The sequence below is a fragment of the Neocloeon triangulifer genome, unplaced genomic scaffold (assembly GCF_031216515.1).
Source record: "Neocloeon triangulifer isolate White Clay Creek 2 clone unplaced genomic scaffold, ASM3121651v1 ptg000017l, whole genome shotgun sequence".
Lineage (NCBI taxonomy): Eukaryota > Metazoa > Arthropoda > Insecta > Ephemeroptera > Baetidae > Neocloeon > Neocloeon triangulifer.
This window is the reverse complement of record NW_026775559.1, coordinates 1,828,093-1,846,686: the sequence shown is the minus strand read 5'-3', so window position 1 is coordinate 1,846,686 and position 18,594 is coordinate 1,828,093. Positions and strand designations below refer to the sequence as shown.

The 18,594-nt window shown below is 39.3% G+C and overlaps 3 protein-coding genes across 14 annotated transcripts in view; 1 reads left to right on the top strand and 2 right to left on the bottom strand.

Annotated features, from left to right (window-relative positions):
* The first annotated feature begins 64 nt into the window (after positions 1-64).
* Positions 65-18,027, top strand: LOC132203548 (uncharacterized). The gene is made up of 4 exons (XM_059631397.1): positions 65-509; positions 602-721; positions 775-945; positions 17,539-18,027. The coding sequence occupies exons 1-3, from the start codon at positions 66-68 to the stop codon at positions 937-939; spliced, it is 729 nt and encodes a 242-aa protein (XP_059487380.1). The 5' UTR covers position 65; the 3' UTR covers positions 940-945; positions 17,539-18,027.
* On the bottom strand, positions 969-9,131 carry LOC132203543 (monocarboxylate transporter 9). Of its 2 annotated transcripts, none has more exons than XM_059631389.1 (13): positions 8,990-9,131; positions 3,916-4,130; positions 3,656-3,799; positions 3,236-3,421; positions 2,974-3,166; positions 2,818-2,921; positions 2,697-2,764; positions 2,445-2,627; positions 1,966-2,152; positions 1,758-1,913; positions 1,627-1,710; positions 1,441-1,566; positions 969-1,380 (listed from the first exon to the last, which is right to left on the bottom strand). In XM_059631389.1, the coding sequence occupies exons 2-13, from the start codon at positions 4,118-4,120 to the stop codon at positions 1,241-1,243; spliced, it is 1,776 nt and encodes a 591-aa protein (XP_059487372.1). In that variant the 5' UTR covers positions 4,121-4,130; positions 8,990-9,131; the 3' UTR covers positions 969-1,240. The 2 variants fall into 2 exon arrangements, with proteins under 2 accessions (XP_059487372.1, XP_059487373.1); XM_059631390.1 differs by lacking the exon at positions 8,990-9,131 and adding an exon at positions 8,146-8,166.
* LOC132203541 (mucin-2-like) overlaps positions 9,839-18,594 on the bottom strand; it is a 26,845-nt gene continuing 18,089 nt past the window's right edge. Inside the window, exons 5-26 of one of the 11 annotated variants that reach the window (XM_059631375.1) lie at positions 18,084-18,212; positions 17,546-17,737; positions 16,674-17,363; positions 16,256-16,399; positions 15,751-16,095; positions 15,537-15,638; positions 15,363-15,485; positions 13,664-15,040; positions 13,356-13,448; positions 13,219-13,290; positions 12,827-12,943; positions 12,574-12,666; positions 12,394-12,462; positions 12,188-12,331; positions 12,089-12,121; positions 11,968-12,030; positions 11,749-11,910; positions 11,502-11,687; positions 11,130-11,450; positions 10,951-11,073; positions 10,515-10,598; positions 9,839-10,367 (exon numbers count right to left, since the gene is read on the bottom strand). In XM_059631375.1, the coding sequence (XP_059487358.1) occupies positions 10,287-10,367; positions 10,515-10,598; positions 10,951-11,073; positions 11,130-11,450; positions 11,502-11,687; positions 11,749-11,910; positions 11,968-12,030; positions 12,089-12,121; positions 12,188-12,331; positions 12,394-12,462; positions 12,574-12,666; positions 12,827-12,943; positions 13,219-13,290; positions 13,356-13,448; positions 13,664-15,040; positions 15,363-15,485; positions 15,537-15,638; positions 15,751-16,095; positions 16,256-16,399; positions 16,674-17,363; positions 17,546-17,737; positions 18,084-18,212 (4,743 nt within the window). In that variant the 3' untranslated portion in view covers positions 9,839-10,286. The remainder of the gene's footprint in view (positions 10,368-10,514; positions 10,599-10,950; positions 11,074-11,129; positions 11,451-11,501; positions 11,688-11,748; positions 11,911-11,967; positions 12,031-12,088; positions 12,122-12,187; positions 12,332-12,393; positions 12,463-12,573; positions 12,667-12,826; positions 12,944-13,218; positions 13,291-13,355; positions 13,449-13,663; positions 15,041-15,362; positions 15,486-15,536; positions 15,639-15,750; positions 16,096-16,255; positions 16,400-16,673; positions 17,364-17,545; positions 17,738-18,083; positions 18,213-18,594) is intronic. The other 10 variants (XM_059631376.1, XM_059631377.1, XM_059631378.1 and 7 more) reach the window with 10 other exon arrangements.

Here is an 18,594-nt window from a genome sequence, read left to right as displayed (position 1 = left end):
ACCCTGTTTTACCGCCTTTGTGCTCGCCTAGCGGTGGCGCCAGGAATTAAAATTAGTAAACAAACATGGCGTTGATTTTCACGCGAATACGTCCAGTGTTGTTGGCAAATATCAGCAAAAGCGTTTTAACGCGCAGTTTTTCGAGTGTTTTACTTGAACAGCGTCGAAGATGTGTTTTCGCCGGATCGAATGGAGTACAAATCGCCGGATGCCTTTCCTTCTGCACGGATGGAAAGGACTTGAAAAAGCAGCCCCGGCCCAAGACCGTGCCGAAACCTTTAGTGACTTTGCTCGGCCCCGAGAAGAACACCATGAACGTCATGTTGTTGGAAGAGGCGGAGAGAATCGCGAAAAGGCGCAACCTGAAGCTTGAGAAGGTCAGCGACCCCGACGGCAAGAGCCACAGGGCTACCTACAGACTGCTGTCTCATGGGTCCAGTTTCCAGAGTCACACCTATGGCACGGAAACCAAAGTCATCAACAAGCAACTGGACCATAAAGAAAAGCAGGTTCATTTCTTTTTATTTTATACTACATACTTATTATATAAACAAAAAAATTTGTTTCTGACCTGACAAATTAAAAACTCATTATTTTTCAGATGGCGATGAATGCAAAAATTGGTTTTCATGATTTGGAATCGAAAATCAAGCAAGCAATCAAATGGACTGAAAAGCAAGCAGAGACTCGGGTCACAATAACAGGAGACGAGGATGGGACTGTAATATTTTGTTTTCATGTTTCATGACAAGATAAGTTATTTTTTAATTCTAGGAAAAAGTCTTCCAAACTTTCGTAAAGGGCTTGGCCAGTACGGGTGCGAGATTCCTGCAGAAAAGGTTCAAAGGTGGCAACTTGAAGTTCACCATTGCCCCTTCGAAGGAATCTGCAAAAAGAGCAGACAGCAGCATCGAGGATAATATCAAGACTGCAGAATAAATCAAGGTAGGAAGATTAACAATAAATGATTAAAATTAAAGATTCAAAAATATTTTATTGGTGGACACGACAATAATGCAAAATCACACAAAAGCACGCATTATTACTTATTTTAATATTTTTTTAAGTTAGTGGTGGTTGCAAGTATAATTTTTGCTTAACCTACGTGGTGTACAAAGTTAATTGTGGTAAATAAGCGTTTGATTGGCACAATTGATGTATTTCCCAAGTCTTATGATAGGATTGGTCCAAGGCACGTGTCTCCGTGACTTTGAGCAGGTTTGCAACTTTCGTCCGTCTTTCAAGGCACAGGAGACTTGACTCTGTGTTCCCAGGCATGGAGTCGGTTCAGGGGGTAGCACATGATGGCCGAGAGAAGGATCAGCCCTCCGGAGAGATAAAAGGTGGGGTCGTAGCTGCCAGTCATGTCTTTGAAGGCGCCTGCAATATAAATATATTTTAGCATTAAGGGATGGCAAGTCAAATTTTGAAGGTTCTTGCCAGCAATAGGTGCGCCGATCGAGGCAGCAATTCCTTGGAAAAGGAGCAGCAAGCCAAAGGCATTGGTCAGTTTCTCCAGACCGAGAAGGTCGACGAGAATGATGGATCGGAGGGATGCAAAGCAAGCTGGAAATATCAATTTTAATTTTGAAATTTTATTAATTATTATTATTTGATTTTTTCTACCAATGGCCAGGCCAAAAACGCAGGCGTACGAATATTGGAAAACGACGTCATTGGAAATTCCAGAGAAAATTGTGGCAATTCCGCCTAGAATCAAATGCTTAATTATTGTCATTTAAATTATTCCTCATTACCAATGGTAAGGGCGATGTTGTTGACCACAAGTGCATTGATTCCTGGCATGCTTGAGATCAGTCCGCAAACGATTCGGCCAATTGTATTGGTGATGCCGATGCTTGAAATCAAAAAGACGGCCAAAGACGGATCCATTCCTCCGTCTTTGGCTCGATCTGAAATATATATTCTTCATTAAAATGGTACATTTTTTCAACTAAATCTGACCTGTCAGGAACATGAAAGGCACAAAAAAGCCCATCATGGTCAAGAAACCGGACACGCAAAGCAGTATGAAAGTGGGACTTGTCAGAAGGGTCATGTCGAAAATGCTGCTTGAAGTTTCCTCGAATGAGCCGTCAACGTTTTCAGTGGGGGCGGGGTGAGTCACAGAAGCGTGATAAGCCAGAGATGTCTGAAATCATGTTAAATTTTAATCATTTTAATTTAAATATTCATTTTATATGGAAAATTTATGAGTATGAAATTTAATTCATTATGTGACTTTAAAAAGGCAGCAACTTTTATATTGAAAATGAAATTCTATAAAATATAATTAAAATTTTATAGAACAGTTTAGAAGTAAAATGACCTACATTTTTTAATCTTAAATTATGAATAAACATTTATTAAAATCATGAAGTAAGATCAAATAAAGTAATCACTTTTGTATCTCATTTATCTGTATTAAAATTGAAGACTCTCACCCGTGAGGTGTACTGAGGCAATCGTTGCATGCTTCCTGTGAAATAAATATCTTCCCTCTGCATAGGTTTGGCCTCTGGTTTCTTTGAACTCTGGTTGCTGCACTCCGAAGACGTTCTTATCCTCGACGCCCTCCGACTACCCATCTTGGCAATCAGGGTGGTCGAGTTATTCCTGCTCAGATCCTGAAATTGTAAAATTTCAAATTTTCAAACTGCCCAAATAAATCGCGAGCAAACAGAAGTTTTTAATACTTTGTGCAGAATGGCGCCTCCGTTGCACTCCTCCTCCACAGGGTTCAAGTCAGGGACAGCCAAGTAGCCTGCAGACAAAATGTAATTTCACCTAAGTTAATTCGAGTTGCTTTCAATATACCATCGTCGTCATGGTTCAAAGCGGTCGGTCCGTTTTTTATGGTGTCTGGTGGCGGGCAAGACTGCTGAGAGTATGTTGATAACCTCTTCTCTTTGAGTGATAACCTGCAAAGTGGGTTGAGAAAAAGTTCAAAAAAACCTTCACTTGAGAAATTACCTTCCGTTTTCGGGTATGCTGGCAAAGGAGGCGGATCGCGGCATTTCCAAGTCTTTGCTCATCCGTTTGGTCATCAGAGGGATTTGGTTGTCGTTCATTTCCTTCTTCTCGTCCTCATCCTCGTCGGTTTCAACCAAGGTGGGCTCCAGTGGGCGGAACAAAAGACCAACCACGGCACAAATCAAAATAATACCTTAAAAGAAACAAATTTTATATTTTTTTTTTCAAATTTAAAAATAAATTTTTATTTAAAAAAAATAACCTGCTTGAACTAAGAGGGCAACTCTCCAGCCCCAATTTTCAATCAAATAAGTTGACAACGGCGCCATAAGGAAAGTTCCAATTCCTGAGCCACAGACCGCAATTCCGGTGGCCAGAGCTCTCCACCTCTCAAAGTAAAATCCAACAGCAATGACGGCAGGGACGTAAATCAACCCAAAACCAACGCCTGATTTAAATTAAAAAAGAAACCAGTTGAAATTATCAAACAAACTGTTTTTGCGCAACATGAATTTTTGGCACTAAACGCAAACGAAATAATTTGCTCAATTGGGAAACAAGCTCACTGGGTGAGAGGTCAACTGACGCGACCCATCATTAGTGCTTGTTGTCAACGTCAACATATGGAGCATTCTAATTAGTCTGAACTAGCCGTCAAATGCAAACTTTTAAATCTACTCACCGCCAACTATGCCGAAAGACAAATACAAATAGACGACGCTTCCGGCGAAGTACGAAATTCCAAAACCAAGGGCGCCTAAAACTGCGCCCAAAATCGTGGCTGTGCGGAATCCGTATTTATTTGACAGGGCGCTCACAAACGGACCTGAAAAAAAAATGATTTTTTTTTTTGCAGATTAATTTTTAGAAACAATTATGGAGATAAATTAATTATATCAATTTTACTCAATTTCATTTAACTCAGTCAAATGAATAATCAACCTGCTATGAGGTAGAATCCGGAAAGCAGGGATCCGACGAGGGCCGTCCTGGCCTCGGTCTCGCCAAAATCCTCGATGATGTAGCTCTTGAACATGCCGAACGAGAAGATGATGCCGTCCACGACGAAGTTGCAGAAAAAAGAGGCAGCCACGATGACCCACCCCCATCCCCCGTCAGGTGGAATCGCCACATACTTGGTGCCCATGTCGTTCGATCTGCAACACAGATTGGAATGCTCGAGTAACAAGTGGCGCGGGTTAAAAAGCGGTGCCATAATTATCGGCGTTGCTCAAGACAGAGAAAGAAAGGGAATCGATTAATTCACTTGGCGACTTTTCGCGCACTTTATTGGCACGCGACCGAGGAGTGTTGCTGGACTGCTTTGAGAATATCAAAAACTTGTTTTGCGAATCAATCAATGGAATACTAGACTGGTGAAAACGTCTCCTAGATTTTTGCTTTAAATTCACTTTATAATTCTGACTTTTAGATTGTGTCGTTCTGATGATGCTACGTTATGTGTTTCATGCAAGACAACAATTGTATTTTTTATTTGATCACGATAGATGTTTTCTTTTTTAACTGCATATTTTGCGACTTATTTTAAATTTATGGACTGTTTAGAAACTTTTTTTGTAGATTTGATCAAGAAAAGGCCAAATTCAACAATGAAATTGTGTTTGCATTGAGCTCCCATAGGATTCAAATTTTCCATTTTTAAGATTTTAATGCAAACTTCATATTGGAACTTAAAAAGCCAAAAATAAAATTTAGTTTATAAAATTTATTAATTTTTAGAAGTTTTCCTTGTTTCAATAAAATGTTTGGATGGAACAAATTAATCTAATTAATTTGGCTAAAAGCAATTAATTAAATTCTGGAGACAATTTTTGATGACATCTGCTACAAACACAAATCCGAATTTCGCTTTCAATCACGGTTTCAATTTCCACGAGCAGCTGATTGACAAAGACTGCCCTCAAACGAACAAATATTGACCAAACTAACAGCAGCCAACCAAAAATTCGTGGCGATAATGGGGAGTAAAGTTCGTCACTCGCTGCCGCTAACCCTAAATAAATTTACATGCGCGCAAGTGAAGATAAAACTTGTTGCACATGACGACAATATCATTCACTTGATTTCACAGCGGCGAAATTATTATTGGGGTCAAACCAGCGGATTGCGTTGTCACGTTTGCACCGCGTGTTTGTTCCTGGATCGTTACCCCCTTGCATATTCAGAGAGCACGTGGCGGTGACCGGGCGAGAAAACAAACTAATCAGCAAAATTGTGTTCAACTCGAAGGGCGGTTTCTTGGCCTTTGCAGTCTTACTCGCGCGAAAACAGTCCACTTGATGAAGACAAATCACTTTTTCATTCAAGTTGATGAAAAAATTGTATTCAATTAAATACAATCGGGCAATTCCCTTGTATCCAGGAGGAGTTTTTCAAAATTATTTATTGCAGTTCCACTTTTTTATATTAAAGATAAGCAGATTTGAATAGGATGTAAAATTATTTGGAGCCACTTAGAACATTGAATTGTGAATTACTTTAAAGGAAATATGCTAGATGAAATGAAGTGACTTTGAGGGAAAAGAACTCAAAAAACGGGGCTTTAAAAGTAATTTTTATCATCTAAATTAACTTCATTTTATAATTATATTAATATGAGTTATTTTATATTGACAGACATCTTCTCATAATCGACCAAATTGACACGAGACGCTTATTCCCAATGCGCGCGTTCAGACTTTTGCGCAAACACAATTGATTTTTTAGAACGCGTTATTTTAAAGAAGTCAAAATTTCAGCATTAGTGGGGAATTAAACAAAGTATTTTTTGAGATACTAATATTTAATAAATCAAAATTAGGAGCGGAGTAATTGAGACGCTCCTAGGCGTCCGGTGGCGTCCCAAGGCGTTCTCCGTTACTGATAACAACGCGAAACGCTAAAAATTAATCTTCCTGTTTCACAATAAAAGCTATAATTATTTTGCTTGTTTCTATGTGGAATTAAAAAAACAAAAATGTAGAAATGCATTGGGTACACTAATTTTAACATTGGCAAAATTCTGACGAAAATAATTTTACAGTTACGTTTTCTAAACGTTTTCGACCTTTTATATTATGAAGTTTTCAGATTGTTATATTTGTTTTAATTTTAGCTATTTCAAAGAAATTTACAACAAGTTTGGTAAATGCAACCTGCACGGCGTGCTTGTCAAGAATTTGCCTAAATTCTTAATTGCAAATAATATGCACTTTAGTGACATACGTGCTCAGCTGGTTGCATATTCTTTTTTATAAAGTCTGATCTGATCATCTGCCTAGGCCAATTATCAAGATTTATAAAAAAAGGACTCTTTCATTTCATCCTAAAGGTGTCCTCTCAAGTTAAAAAAGGAGAAAAGACTTTAATATTAAAAAAATTACAGTTCTGTAATTAAAAATAAATCAATTTAGTTTATTCATTTCCAAACAAGTCGAAACAATCAGCCATAAAAAATCATTTTGATAAAAAATGTTTCTACAATTTCTCCCTCTTGGATGCTCAAAAAATTTAAAGAATTATCATCGCTTCAGGATACAATTTGAAAATTATGATTTCCTGAATAAATAAGCTTCTGTTGGTGTCTGCTGCTCATTCAAAGGTCACAAAGATAAACCTCTTATGGCCGGCGCGCATTTGTTGGCGCTGAACTTGTATAATTCCTTGGGAGACCAACAGACAGACAGACACCCCTTATTATTTACCTTGCCGGTCGGTCGGGTGGGGAGAGAAAGAATTTTTCACGCCGCTCGTAAATAATCTCTGAGAGAGCAACAATAAAGGACTCTGTAGGCGATGCATCTTTCCAAGAAGTAGCCAAATGGCAAAATATTCACTGGGGCGGAAGAGCTTTTGGGGGTTGGTCGCAGCAGCTCCACTCTGCCGAGAGGGATGTTGTCGCATTTGCGGTCAAAACCCAAAGTGCTCGGGCAAAATGAACAACTTCGCGCCCACTCCTCTTTAGGATAGAAAGTTTTTGTTTGTATCAAAATAAAAAATAAAAGATATGAAACATAAAAAATTAAAAGATTTCCACTAGATTCCCAACTTAAGATTTTTGGCTGCGGTTTCCTAATTTTTAAAATAACTTGCTTCAATAAATGACGATTATAAAATTCAATTATGTAATTTTAAAATAGAATTCATTGCAGTAAAATTTGAAAAAATGGTAATTAAATGAGGCAATTTATTTAAACAAGTGAATGTTGTAGAGAAGCGCGACTTTGAAATTTAAAATAACAATAGAAATGGAAAATTTAAGAAAATTTTAAATTTGTATAAAATATAAATTTATGAGGAAACTTACAAGTAATTTATAAAATTATTTATTAATACTGAAATTTTCTAGCAAGTTTTCAATACTTTTTGTTTAATTTTTTTGCTATCTTCTTCAGAGGCATTGTGAAATATGGGCCATAATTCCGTCACAATGCAGGTCAGTGTTGGGTAGGTTGCGAGGGGTATGTATGTTTTGTTGTCTTGCAGCTTTCAAAGCAGCTTTTCTCGCCACGGTCTGGAATAAATTTCTCTTCGTTCGAGAGCACGCAGTTGCCACTGTTCACATCCCCCGTTTCGAGCTAGAGATGATTTCGGCGGGAAATAATTCAGTGGAAATTTCCATCGCAAAGAGAGCAGGGTAGCAGGCGCGTGCTATTTCCGTATATAATGCCTCTGTCTGGGTTTATTTTTTTTATCTCCGAATTTTGAAGCGCACCCTTCTTTTCTCCACGAGGGGAAATAAAGTATAATTGAGTGGCACGGTGTGTTCTCATAGTCGTAAAACTAACCATTAGACGTGAAATTATTACCGCAGGTCAAATTACTCTAAGCACCTTTCCAGATCATTCAGTTTCGTTCTGGAGTTCACAAGAGATTTTTCGAGCATATTCCCTATTTCTTTTGATTTCTTTGAGAAGGAAGAGTCAAGTTGCCTTGTGTTTATTTAAAAATATTTACAGCAATGAAGGCTTTTTTAAAGGTTTGCTGAAATTGCAGATTAAAAATAAAAATACATTTTTAATAACTAGATTTTAACCTTTTTTAAATTTAAAGAAGAATAATTGTTGAAACATAGTTTTTAAATCCATCACAAATAATTTCCATTATCTGTGAAAATATTAATTAATTTTCTGCTTTAAACAAAGTCATGATGTAAAAATGAGGAAATCTCACCGATACAATCATCTCTGTTTCTCTCTCATTACTGTGACACACCGTATCTTCCGTTCTAAGATCCCAGTTTATAAATAATTCAAATCAAGTTGTGTGTCAGCTGCAGCGACAACAAAATAAGACGAGTTGTTGCAATTCAAACGACGAACGGATTAAAAGTGGCGTTTCAAGTGATTCGGATTATTCAAATTATTTCAAGGCTGCCTGACCCTTTTAATTGCCTATCAAAAACAACACTCGAGAGATATAACGAGATAAAAAATCACTCGTAAGTCAAAAGTTTGTGAAAAAGAGGAAATCCACAAGAAATCTGATGGGTTAAAATTTTTAAGCTTTCTAAAAGAAAAAAAATGATATTTTGCTCATCGCGCTTGTATCGAAAAACGCCACAACCATGTGCGTTTAATTTTGTATCAACAAATAAGAGGATTTCCCTGTTTGAAGATTTTCCACTGCATTCCGTTATCAAAGTGGAATATCTCTCTCTGGGATGGATAGGTCATCAAGTAGCACTGTCCTTGTTGTCGTTGCAAATCGAGTGCCGCATTGATTTTATTTATGACCTCGGCAGTGACGCTTTTAATTATCAACGACACATGTGCCTTATTGATTGACTTATTGCGTGCGCCAGTCGCTTTTCTTTAAAATTCAATCCAAGCGGCTTTAATTAGAAATCTACTTGAACAATGGAAAATAAAAATCAGCCTATTCTTATATATGAGTGAGGCAATTTCACGCATTCGTAGGTTTTCCACGACTCACACACGTTTTCCGATATGACAAATAAATGGATTAATAATGACAAGCGCGTCTCGCTGATTGGCAAAGTTGCGAAACGACTCACCTGCTTTGTTCGCGCTTTCGTCTCGGCCTTCCGTGGAGCGCGGGCGGAGAGGAACTGGAAGAAACAAACCTACCCTCAGAGTGAAAATGTTACCCTGCCAAGAAAGCGCAGCCCGCTCTGCTCTAGCGCCAGAGCAGCTCGTCGCTTTTAATCTCCAGCGCGAGGGGGCAGCATCTCAAAGAATTATCTAGGTCAGTGATAGCAAAGTCGCATCTCGCGGATTATGCATAGGAAATACATTGAGACAGTAACTCGCATAATTATAGACTGGTGTGATCGTCTTGATTTTTGTTTCAATTCACTGCAAAATTTATTCAGACTAAATTGAATGATTGTGAATAAAAATATTTGAGGATTTAACTACTTTTTGGACTGTTTCATGGGAAACAAAATTAAAAATTTTGAAGATATCTTTACACTCTTTGGACTTATGGATTCACACATTCACATTTCTTTTAGAATTTTAATTTTTCTATTGTTTCTTCATTATAAATATTTTGTTCCAATTTCATTAAAAATTGGAAGTATTTAAACTATTCTGTGAAAACAATATTATATGAATAAAAAAGGAAAATTATAATAATATTTTCTTGTCTTGTGGAAACTCCCTGATAAATTTTAGAACAAAACTTAGATTAAAATGTCATTTTTTTACTTCAATATATATTGGGACAAAAATTTGTGATACAAATAACACTACATACATATAGAAATCAAATTCTGAGGCTTTTTCAACTAAACTTTTTTACACTATTTCCACAAATCTGTTTTATTGGCATGAATGATCAAAACGACCCACTATGAGCGTGCTTTTTATTATAATGAAAATTTTAAATAGGTGTTTAAATTAAAAATCAATATTTTTTAAAGAAATATTATGCTTCATCTCTCTTTTTATTGTACACAGATTCGCACATCAAAAGCTTTGCAGCTTAATCGTCAGACTAGACAACATTCGCACAAATCACATTCGATTCAAAAATACTCCAGTATTTTAATTCAATCTTACAAATCTATTATGTCACAATAAAAGTCCTAAAAACTAATTACATGTGATGAGGATGAGAGTTTTGTCGCCGGACAAACAGCATGTGTGAGAAATGAATAAGTGCATGATGAATGATGTCATAATATAAATAAAAGCTCTGCTTTTTAAAATTCCTTTCACCCAATGCGGTATTATTTGTCAACTAATAGAATAATATCAAGTTTTTTTTAAGTCAGTGTTGGCAACTGATACAATGTCACACTTGGTTTGGCCGGAAGAAAGAAAGTCAATAAATAAGGGGCGGCTCGCTTAACTGCTGGGCTGCTGCCACTGCTCTTGGATGGCGGTGGACGCACCCCTCACGGCGGCACCAAACGTCCGAGCGGCACCCTGCGAATATAAACAAATATTTGCCTCAATATTACACACCACATAAGATAGCACTTTGCGTCAGAAGGCGATTAATTGGATCGGCGCCTTTGTTCTTTATTACTGGCAAAACAGATTCATCATGAGGCAAATTAATAATTAACTCACCGACAACACTCTGGCCATCAGACTGGCAACAGTTTTAGTCACGTTTATGGCCACAGTCACAAGAGCTGATTGCGGAGGGGCCTGCTGAAAATTGTTCATGTTAAAAAGAGAAGAAAAACTGAATTATAAAAAATTACTAAACTTAGTAGAAATGTGAAATGCTATCAGAAATTTTGATTAAAATAAAATTATCTGATTTTTAAATTAAAATATTAAATACAATACGTAATTACAATATGAATTAAAATATTCTGATAAAAATACCGTCAATCTATAAAATACATTTAATAATAATAAGAAAGAAAAATTTATTATCTTATTAATTGAACATTTTTTTTCTACTGAAACAAATTTATTTTTATTTCGATTGTTTCTTAAAGTTTTGGTATTTTTGATATGGAGAACAAAGAATAACTTGTATTTATTATTTATTTACCGGAGCATCAAATGAGTCAGGAAGTTCCTCAGCAAAGTATGGGCTTAGTGTTGTAGTTCTGTACCCTGGCCTCCTTCCATTGGTTGCAGTTGGTTTGTTCTGCTGTCTTCCTCTTGTTCTTGTCTGAAAACAATTTTAGTTTTACATTTTTTCTTCAAATTTATAAATTCGTGACCCACTGAAGCGGTCGTGGCCGGCTCCAGGTAAACCTCGTCAGGTTCAGCAACGGGCGCCTGGCCTGCGGAATTAGAGGGGCCAATGCTGGCGCCCCCAATCACCCTGAGTAGCTGAAACAGGGTCGATCCGCTGCCCTGAACCGCATTCCAGGCCCCACTGCCCACAGCTTGAGCCGGAGCTTCGTAGGCTGGGGCTGCGTAGGCCGGGGCAGGGGGGTTGGTGGGCACCACCCTTGGTCGTCTCGTTGTGGTTGAGGGGGGAGCGGGAAAGAGGGATGCGTCCAATTCGGTGGCGTCCCCATTTTCACCGGCTGCCAGCAATTTCTATAAATTTAAATTTTAACATAACAAAATAATTTTTGAATAAAAAATTACCGCCAAATTTAACCCAGCAAAATCAATTTTAGGTTTATCTGCCGTTTTGGAATTTGCTGGTTTTGTTTCTTCCGGAGTTTGGCCGCCTCGCTTGCTCAGAAGTTCAAGCAATAGAAGATCATTGGCTGTGATTCCTCCAAAGCCAGGAATGGCCGCCTTGTTACTCGTCTCTTCATTATTTGAAGCCTTCAAGTTTTAATATTTATGCTTAAGTTACCACAAAAATTCTCTAATTATTCAATCTTACTGAAGTTGATTCTCCAGCGTCCTTGGGGACAACCCACACCTTCGTCTTTTTGGTTGAGGGAGCTTCAGTAGTTGTTGTCGTAGAGGTGCTTGTTGTTGTTGTCGTCGTTGTCGGTTCGGTGGTTTGACGCGTTCTGCTTGGGCGGCGAGTTGGCTGCTCCACCTGAGTTAAAATTATTTCTAATTCTGATCATCATTAAGATTTTTGTAAAAATCGTACGTGGTTGTTCTCGTTTATAATGGGCACAACATTATTTGGCACTTTTCTTCCGCTGTTGGAGGTCTGAAAAAATTAATTATAAAATTTAGTTCCTTTAATTGGAGTTTTCTTTCCAGAATACCTCTATGGAAGACACTGTTGGTCTGATGTTCGTCTATAAATTTAAATACAAAATTGATTTTTTATACTTTTTTTTATCCACTTTTTAAGAATTTCATACCTTTGTAGTCGATTTGAATAAGCTGGCCAAATCAAGACCCTCAAACTCAGTAGTGGAAATTGGCGCTCTGGGAGTTGTAGTTGTTGTTGTAGACGTGGTTGTTGTTGTTGTTGTCGTGGTCGTCGTCGATGAAGTTGTAGATTTCTTTAGAACAAAGTAAAACGAAGTTAAATTTGCGCATCTTATAAAAATCCGCCAGTGTGTACCTGGGCGTTTATTAAATCGAACAACAAATCTTCAGTAGGCCCCACAGTTTCAGCCGTTACTACTTCAACCTACACATTTATTAGCACAAAACATCAATTAGTATACAAAAAGCGGCTTCAAAAATAATAATATTAGAATAAATATCGTTTATAAAAGTGCATTCAAAGCTGGAGTCTGACCTTTTCGGAAGTTGTCTCCGTGGTTTCTAAAGGTTTCCATCTAAACGATTCTGTTGTGCTACTAGTTGGTGCATCAGTGCTTAGTGGTGTGGTCTAAGATAATTTAATTATATGTAACGTTAAAATTTGGTGCCATTTAAATTTAAATTTAATTTGCAATGTCGTGTGAATAAGAAAGAAAAGTTGTGGAAGAGAAAGTGCTCAATCACCAAAAAATGACGCATTTAATGTTTTTATTGATTGTGAGTCTTACCGGAGGAGCGGAACTTGATGTTGATGGAACCAAGTCGGTTGTTAAAATTCGGTACTTGGCTAACTCCACTGCTGCCTCCATAACTGACGATAGCTTGCCCGAACCATTCTTGGTACCCTTTACCATTAGAAAGCAATTTTAAGTTTCAACTAGCATAAATTTATGGCAACAAAAGCGATATGTTTTTTTAGCATCTCGTACAACAAACATCAACCAATACTCAATTAATTAAATGTAAAAAAGCAACAAGTGTGAATAAATAAATGCACACACGAAGGTTCATTAAAATAAATGATACTTTTTCAAAATGTAAACTTCATAAACATTTACGTGCAGTAGCTGATGAATGAATGTGCATGCAGATGAAATATGATTTAATTATTAATATTTACCCCTTTGTTACGTGGAACTTTGTAAATGAAAGTAGCGCGTTCAGTAGTGCTTCCCTTAGTACTTGTTTCAGTCTGTAAGTTTGTCACAAGTCAAAATGTAATGAAATTCATTTTCATGCGCTGAAATATTAACATACGGGAAAGTCAAAGTTGGAACCAAATTCCAGGAGTGACTCCTCCTTCTTCGTGGTTGACGTCAGGGCCTCGGCAACAGGCGCGGTAGCAGGACTCTAAAAGTTATAAAATTTTTAATGTTATTATTTTTATAACTTAATCAGAAATGAATTCCCTCAAAATTTTAAAATCCTTTTTATACCTTTTTACAACATGCATATTTCTTTACATTTGTATAATATATTTTTAGAGTATGATTGTGTGCAAGTTTGGTGCAGTAATGGATCTACTATTAAATTTAAGACTGAAAGTTTTATGAAACTTCGCGTACCGTAACTTGGAAGCCACGAGCCGATTGCTCTCTTGGGGTTGAGGCCACGAATACGGGTGGAGGGGAAAGGGAGGACTGAGAAACTTCATTGTCCTCAATGTTAAGGTTATCGTGTGGTGTTAGTTTGACTGTAGTGGAAAAGACTTTGTGTGTGGTAGGGTTATACTTGAGTGAGTTCAGTGTCGAGTAAACTACAGGTGTGGTCGTGTGAATTATGGAACGGGCCTCAGTCATAGCGAAGTCGTCCTCTTCAGGGACAATATTGGCTGTGGAAGAAGAGCGGGATATGGATGCGTAACTCGTCGTTCTGGGACTTGTTGAAGAGGTTTTCTGATCCTCAGTGGTTGTTTCAGGAACTCGATACTCAGTTGTGGTTGATCTTGAGTACGGCTGGGAGTACAAAACTGTGGTCGATGACCTGGAATGCGTATTCGAACTTGAGAGGGTTGTAGGTGGTGTAAAAGTTGTGGTTGAAGTGGATATTGGTTTTGCAGATGTGGTAGTTGAAGTTGTTTGTGGTTTCTGAGAGGTGGTAGTTGAAGTTGACGAGGAAGTCGTTTCATCAAACAAGGTCTTCTCTCTCCTGGCGCTGAAGTGATTCGGGAAGGTTGAACTGACAGACACTGGGGTGCTACTTTGGGTTCCGAAGGGCAAAATCGGAATTCGGACCGCGAACCTCGGAGGTGGAGTCATTTCCTCCTGGGAGCTGCTAGTGGCCAAAACCACAGAAGGGATCGGGGTTGTGGTGGCTGGAATGCCAGAAGTTGTCACCTTCGAGTAGGACTCTGTGTAAAGGACTGGGGAACTCTTCTGGGTGCTTGAGGGTGGCTCAGTTGAAATTGGTTTTTCAGTCACTAAACCGAGCGCTCGCTGGCTTCTCAGATCGTTGGAAAAGTCGAAAATGCTTTCAAGCCTGGGGATGGTGTGGTCCATAAGAGTTGTCCTCGCAGTGCTGGACCGCAGACCTGAACTTGTGATGATGGTGGCGACTTGCGGTTTCTGCGTTTGGATGAGATCGTTTTGTTTTTGGGTTGTGAGTTTTTGAGTCGTGGTTATCACAGGGGTTTGTGTGGTGGTGATTATCTTAGGGGCGAGTGTTGTTGTAGTTGTGGGTGGTTTGGGAGTTGTAGGGGGTTTGATTATAGGGGTGGATCCCTTAGATTTTTCTGTCACAGCCTCTTGGGATCTCGCTTTGGAGGGGAGCGTTTTGGGCAAAGGGGTGTTTGTCGTGGTGGGGATTTCTGTAGTTGTGGTCCTTGTCGTGGTTGGCAAGGGTGTGGTTGTGGTGGTCGAAGGGGCTTGTCGCGTGGACAGCACCCTGGGAGGGAGGACGGGGATTTTGGCGCCTCGCTGTTTTGTTGAGTTCGTCTCGGACAGCTGTAAATATGGCCATGCATGTTCATGATGAGACTGTACAAATTTTAAAAGCTCAGACGCTTTCCATTTACAATTAGTTTTTTTTCACAATTTTGTACAAAATTTATTTAGGTTTTTAAATATATCCCAGCTAACTACTCAAAATAGTAAAAGATGTATTTGTAAAAACAATTAATATTTTTATGACTTACTCCTAGATCTTATGGTTTTGTGGGATATAAATTTGGCATGCATGATTTACTTGTTACAATTTGTATGAAGTGGTTTGGTACTTTTAAACGTTTATATATATTTTACACCATGCATTTTGCTTTGGACTCACCAATGAGACTGTGAGGGGAGGCACAGTCGGCACATAAACAGGCGCATTCGAAACAATTCCCTTCAGGTCGCCGCGGTATTTGGAGCTGAACTTTTGCACCAAGGGAGTCAACGGTGTATCCTCCTTTAAACGAAAATATAATTTATACAAAAAAATCTCAAATTTTGGTTTTACCTGTTGCTCGGGAGCAATTGCTGCCACGGGTCTGTTCGGTCTCGAATAGACTCTGGGCGCCGCCGTGCTTACAATCTCTTCTTTTGCCTCGCGAATGCCCTCCTGTGAAAAATAAAATTTATCACCTGGTGGAACTTTCTCTTCAAATCGACCTGGTAGTATGCAACATGCTCTGCTCCAGAGAGAGCAGGTTGCATACCGGCCAGGAGCTTACGTTGATCAGAGAGGCGGATTGGAGCGGCGGCCTCCTGTTTCCCTTCTTCAGCAGCTCTGCGCGGCTTTTGATGGCGGCGTCGTCTTTGCCCTCGCTTGGCACTCTGGGGGCCAAAGTGGGTGACCGCCTTCTTGGGAAGGGGGTGGTTGCTGAAGGTCGGGAGGGTCGGCGAACTTTGGTGGTCAACTGATTGTCTTCCTCAATCAGTTTGTCGACGGGCGGCAGAGTTTTTGGCTGGGCCGTTGTGGTGGTAGTTGTTGTTGCCGGGGCTTTGGTTGTCGTCGTCGTTGAACTTTTCAAAGGGTATGTCTTTGAAGGCGTGACAATGAAGGGAGTTTCTTTTTCCTGCGGGAATTTGATTAAAATTATTTTTAATTATTCAGAGTAATTTTCACAATTTTTAAATTTATTTGCTAAATTTTAGAGTTCTAAACCCAGTAAGTAAAAAAAATATCTTTTATTAAGTCTAATAATTCATTGTAAAAGAATAAAGTTCAGGTCTGACCTTCTTTCCTCCGCTTTTGATTTTCTGTTTGAATTCATCGGGATAATTGTCAGACTCGCTGATGTCTTCGTCAGAATTTCTTGGGCGTGGTGTTGAATTTTTGTTCGCCTCTCCGCTGGGCTTTCTTCTTCTAGCCGCCGTCGTCTGGAAATTAAAACCGTTTCTCAAGAATATGCAGAAACAGATTTTGCGTTTTGCTCATTTACAGAAGCATTTTCGACGCTACATTTTTTCAACAAATTTTTACACCAGGTGCTGTTTGTTGAGTGACTTTCTGAAATAATTAGTAAGCGTTACGGCCAAAGAAATAGTTTCCATTTCACAAAAGAAACACATTCCTCGGCCTGCTCGTTTTTTTGTAATACTCCGACCGACCACTACTCCTCTCCAAGTAAAATTTCTGCAAAAGTTACAACACCTTTTGCTCATTTGGTGGCTGCAAATCGTTACTAGGTGACGAAACGTGAGCTGGAAAAAGTCTGTCGGTTGTCGTCGAGGTGGTGGTGGAAGGTGGTGTGACGGAAACGGTGGTCGGGGTTTTGGAGGACGCCGCGGGGGTTGATGTGACTTTGATGGATGAATAAGGGTTGTAAGGGGTGGAGGACAAACCGAATTTCGAACTTGAAGCAGGCGGCGACAAATCGAGAACGGAATTTTTTATTGAAAGTCTGGGCGATGTGCGGATCTGCTGGGCCGTCGTGGAGTTAAGGGTGGGCAAGGGGGTGGTGCCGATCGAAACGATTATGGCCTTTTTGTGCTCGCCCTTGGGTGAAATGGCCTTGACCACGGTGGTGGCCTTGTGCAAGGGTTTGGCGGTGGTTCGAACCACCGAAGTCCGGTGCGGTTTGATGGAAACTTGTTCCGGGGAGGTGGAAATAATCGTCACCGATTTGACGTGCGTGAATTTGGGCGAGGGGTGCGCCGCCGCGGTGGTGGTTTCTGACACCAAAAGGTCCTTGGGAACGAAGGACGGTTTGAAAGTCGTGGGCTTTGGGGCAGGTTTGGAGGAATTCGAGGGTTTGTTGGGAGGCAAGGGTGGTTTGTAGGTCACTGGTCTGACGTCCGTCGGTGGTTTTTGATGCTGCTCCTTAAGAGACACTTCCTCTGGCTGTGCAGGAAAATCATTATTTGAAAACTATTTTGCATTGATTTAAATTTTAAAAAAGTTTTTTTTATAAATTAAAACCTAAATTATTTGGAATTAATGAAAAACCAATTTGTAGAATTTTCAATGTGATGGTTTTGGAAAATATAAATGTGCATAATTATGTTTTTTGTTTCAGGTCTCACCGGTAAAAAGGGTCTCTTGATGGGTTTTTCCGTGGACGGTTTTTCCGAAGTGGATGACTTTTCTCCATCCGCCTCGCTGTTGGAAGGGAACGGCTTTCTTTGCGTGTCGCCGCCGTAAGGTTTCCTCCTGACGTTGACCGGCCGCCTTTTAATAACAGAAGTGCCTTCCGTTGAGCCAACAGCTGCTGGACTCTGAAAGTGACATAATGATTTTTGTGTCATTCACTGAGGCTTAATTGCCGTGCATCATTATTATTAAATATCAAAATGCATGCTCATATAACATGCCGTAACCGCAGAAACAGGAAAGGAAACTATGCCGTGCACACTCATAAAAAATCGTCCTGAAATCCTGCTTCCGAAAACCTAAAAAATGTAGACTGCAAATTAAATTTATTGTGTTAAGGTTAAAGATAAAATAATTGCATTTCTGTGTAATTTTTTTCCAAAACCTCTAAATTTTCCACGATTTCAGCATTAGTTTGCATTCAAATAATATAATTGTTAGTTTCTCTGAAAATAGAGATTTGGGAATAACCTCTATATTTTGGGGGCCTCTCAGGGACCTTCCGCGATTCCTTTCAGGGATGTCAGGGGTGGTGAAGGTGGCTTTCCCTCGAAAGCCGCCCCTTCCCCTGCCGTTCTTGGCTGTCGTCGACTCTGCATCCTGAATGAGAAAATCTAGATTTTCTAACGATATTTCAAAAGTCATCGTTCAAGGAAAAAAATCCACCGAAACGCCGTTTTTACTCTTTATGAATAAATTTCGCACAGTCATCCGCGTACCAGAAATGTCTTTTCATCTCAATGCACCACTTTTTGTTACGTTTCATTCACTTGAAAGAAGAAATGCCATGTAATTTGCGCTACAAAAGAGTTTGAATTTAATTAAATGGGTCAGAGTGCCCGAAAATAATGCACCGCTCGGCGTCCTTTCTTTTCTCATTGGGCGACGACGCAGCATCTTTTTGTGGACCAGAGCGGACGTGAGTTCATCATTTGGTTAAAAAGCGCGTGTGAAATGCAGGTCGATAATGATCCGGTGACTC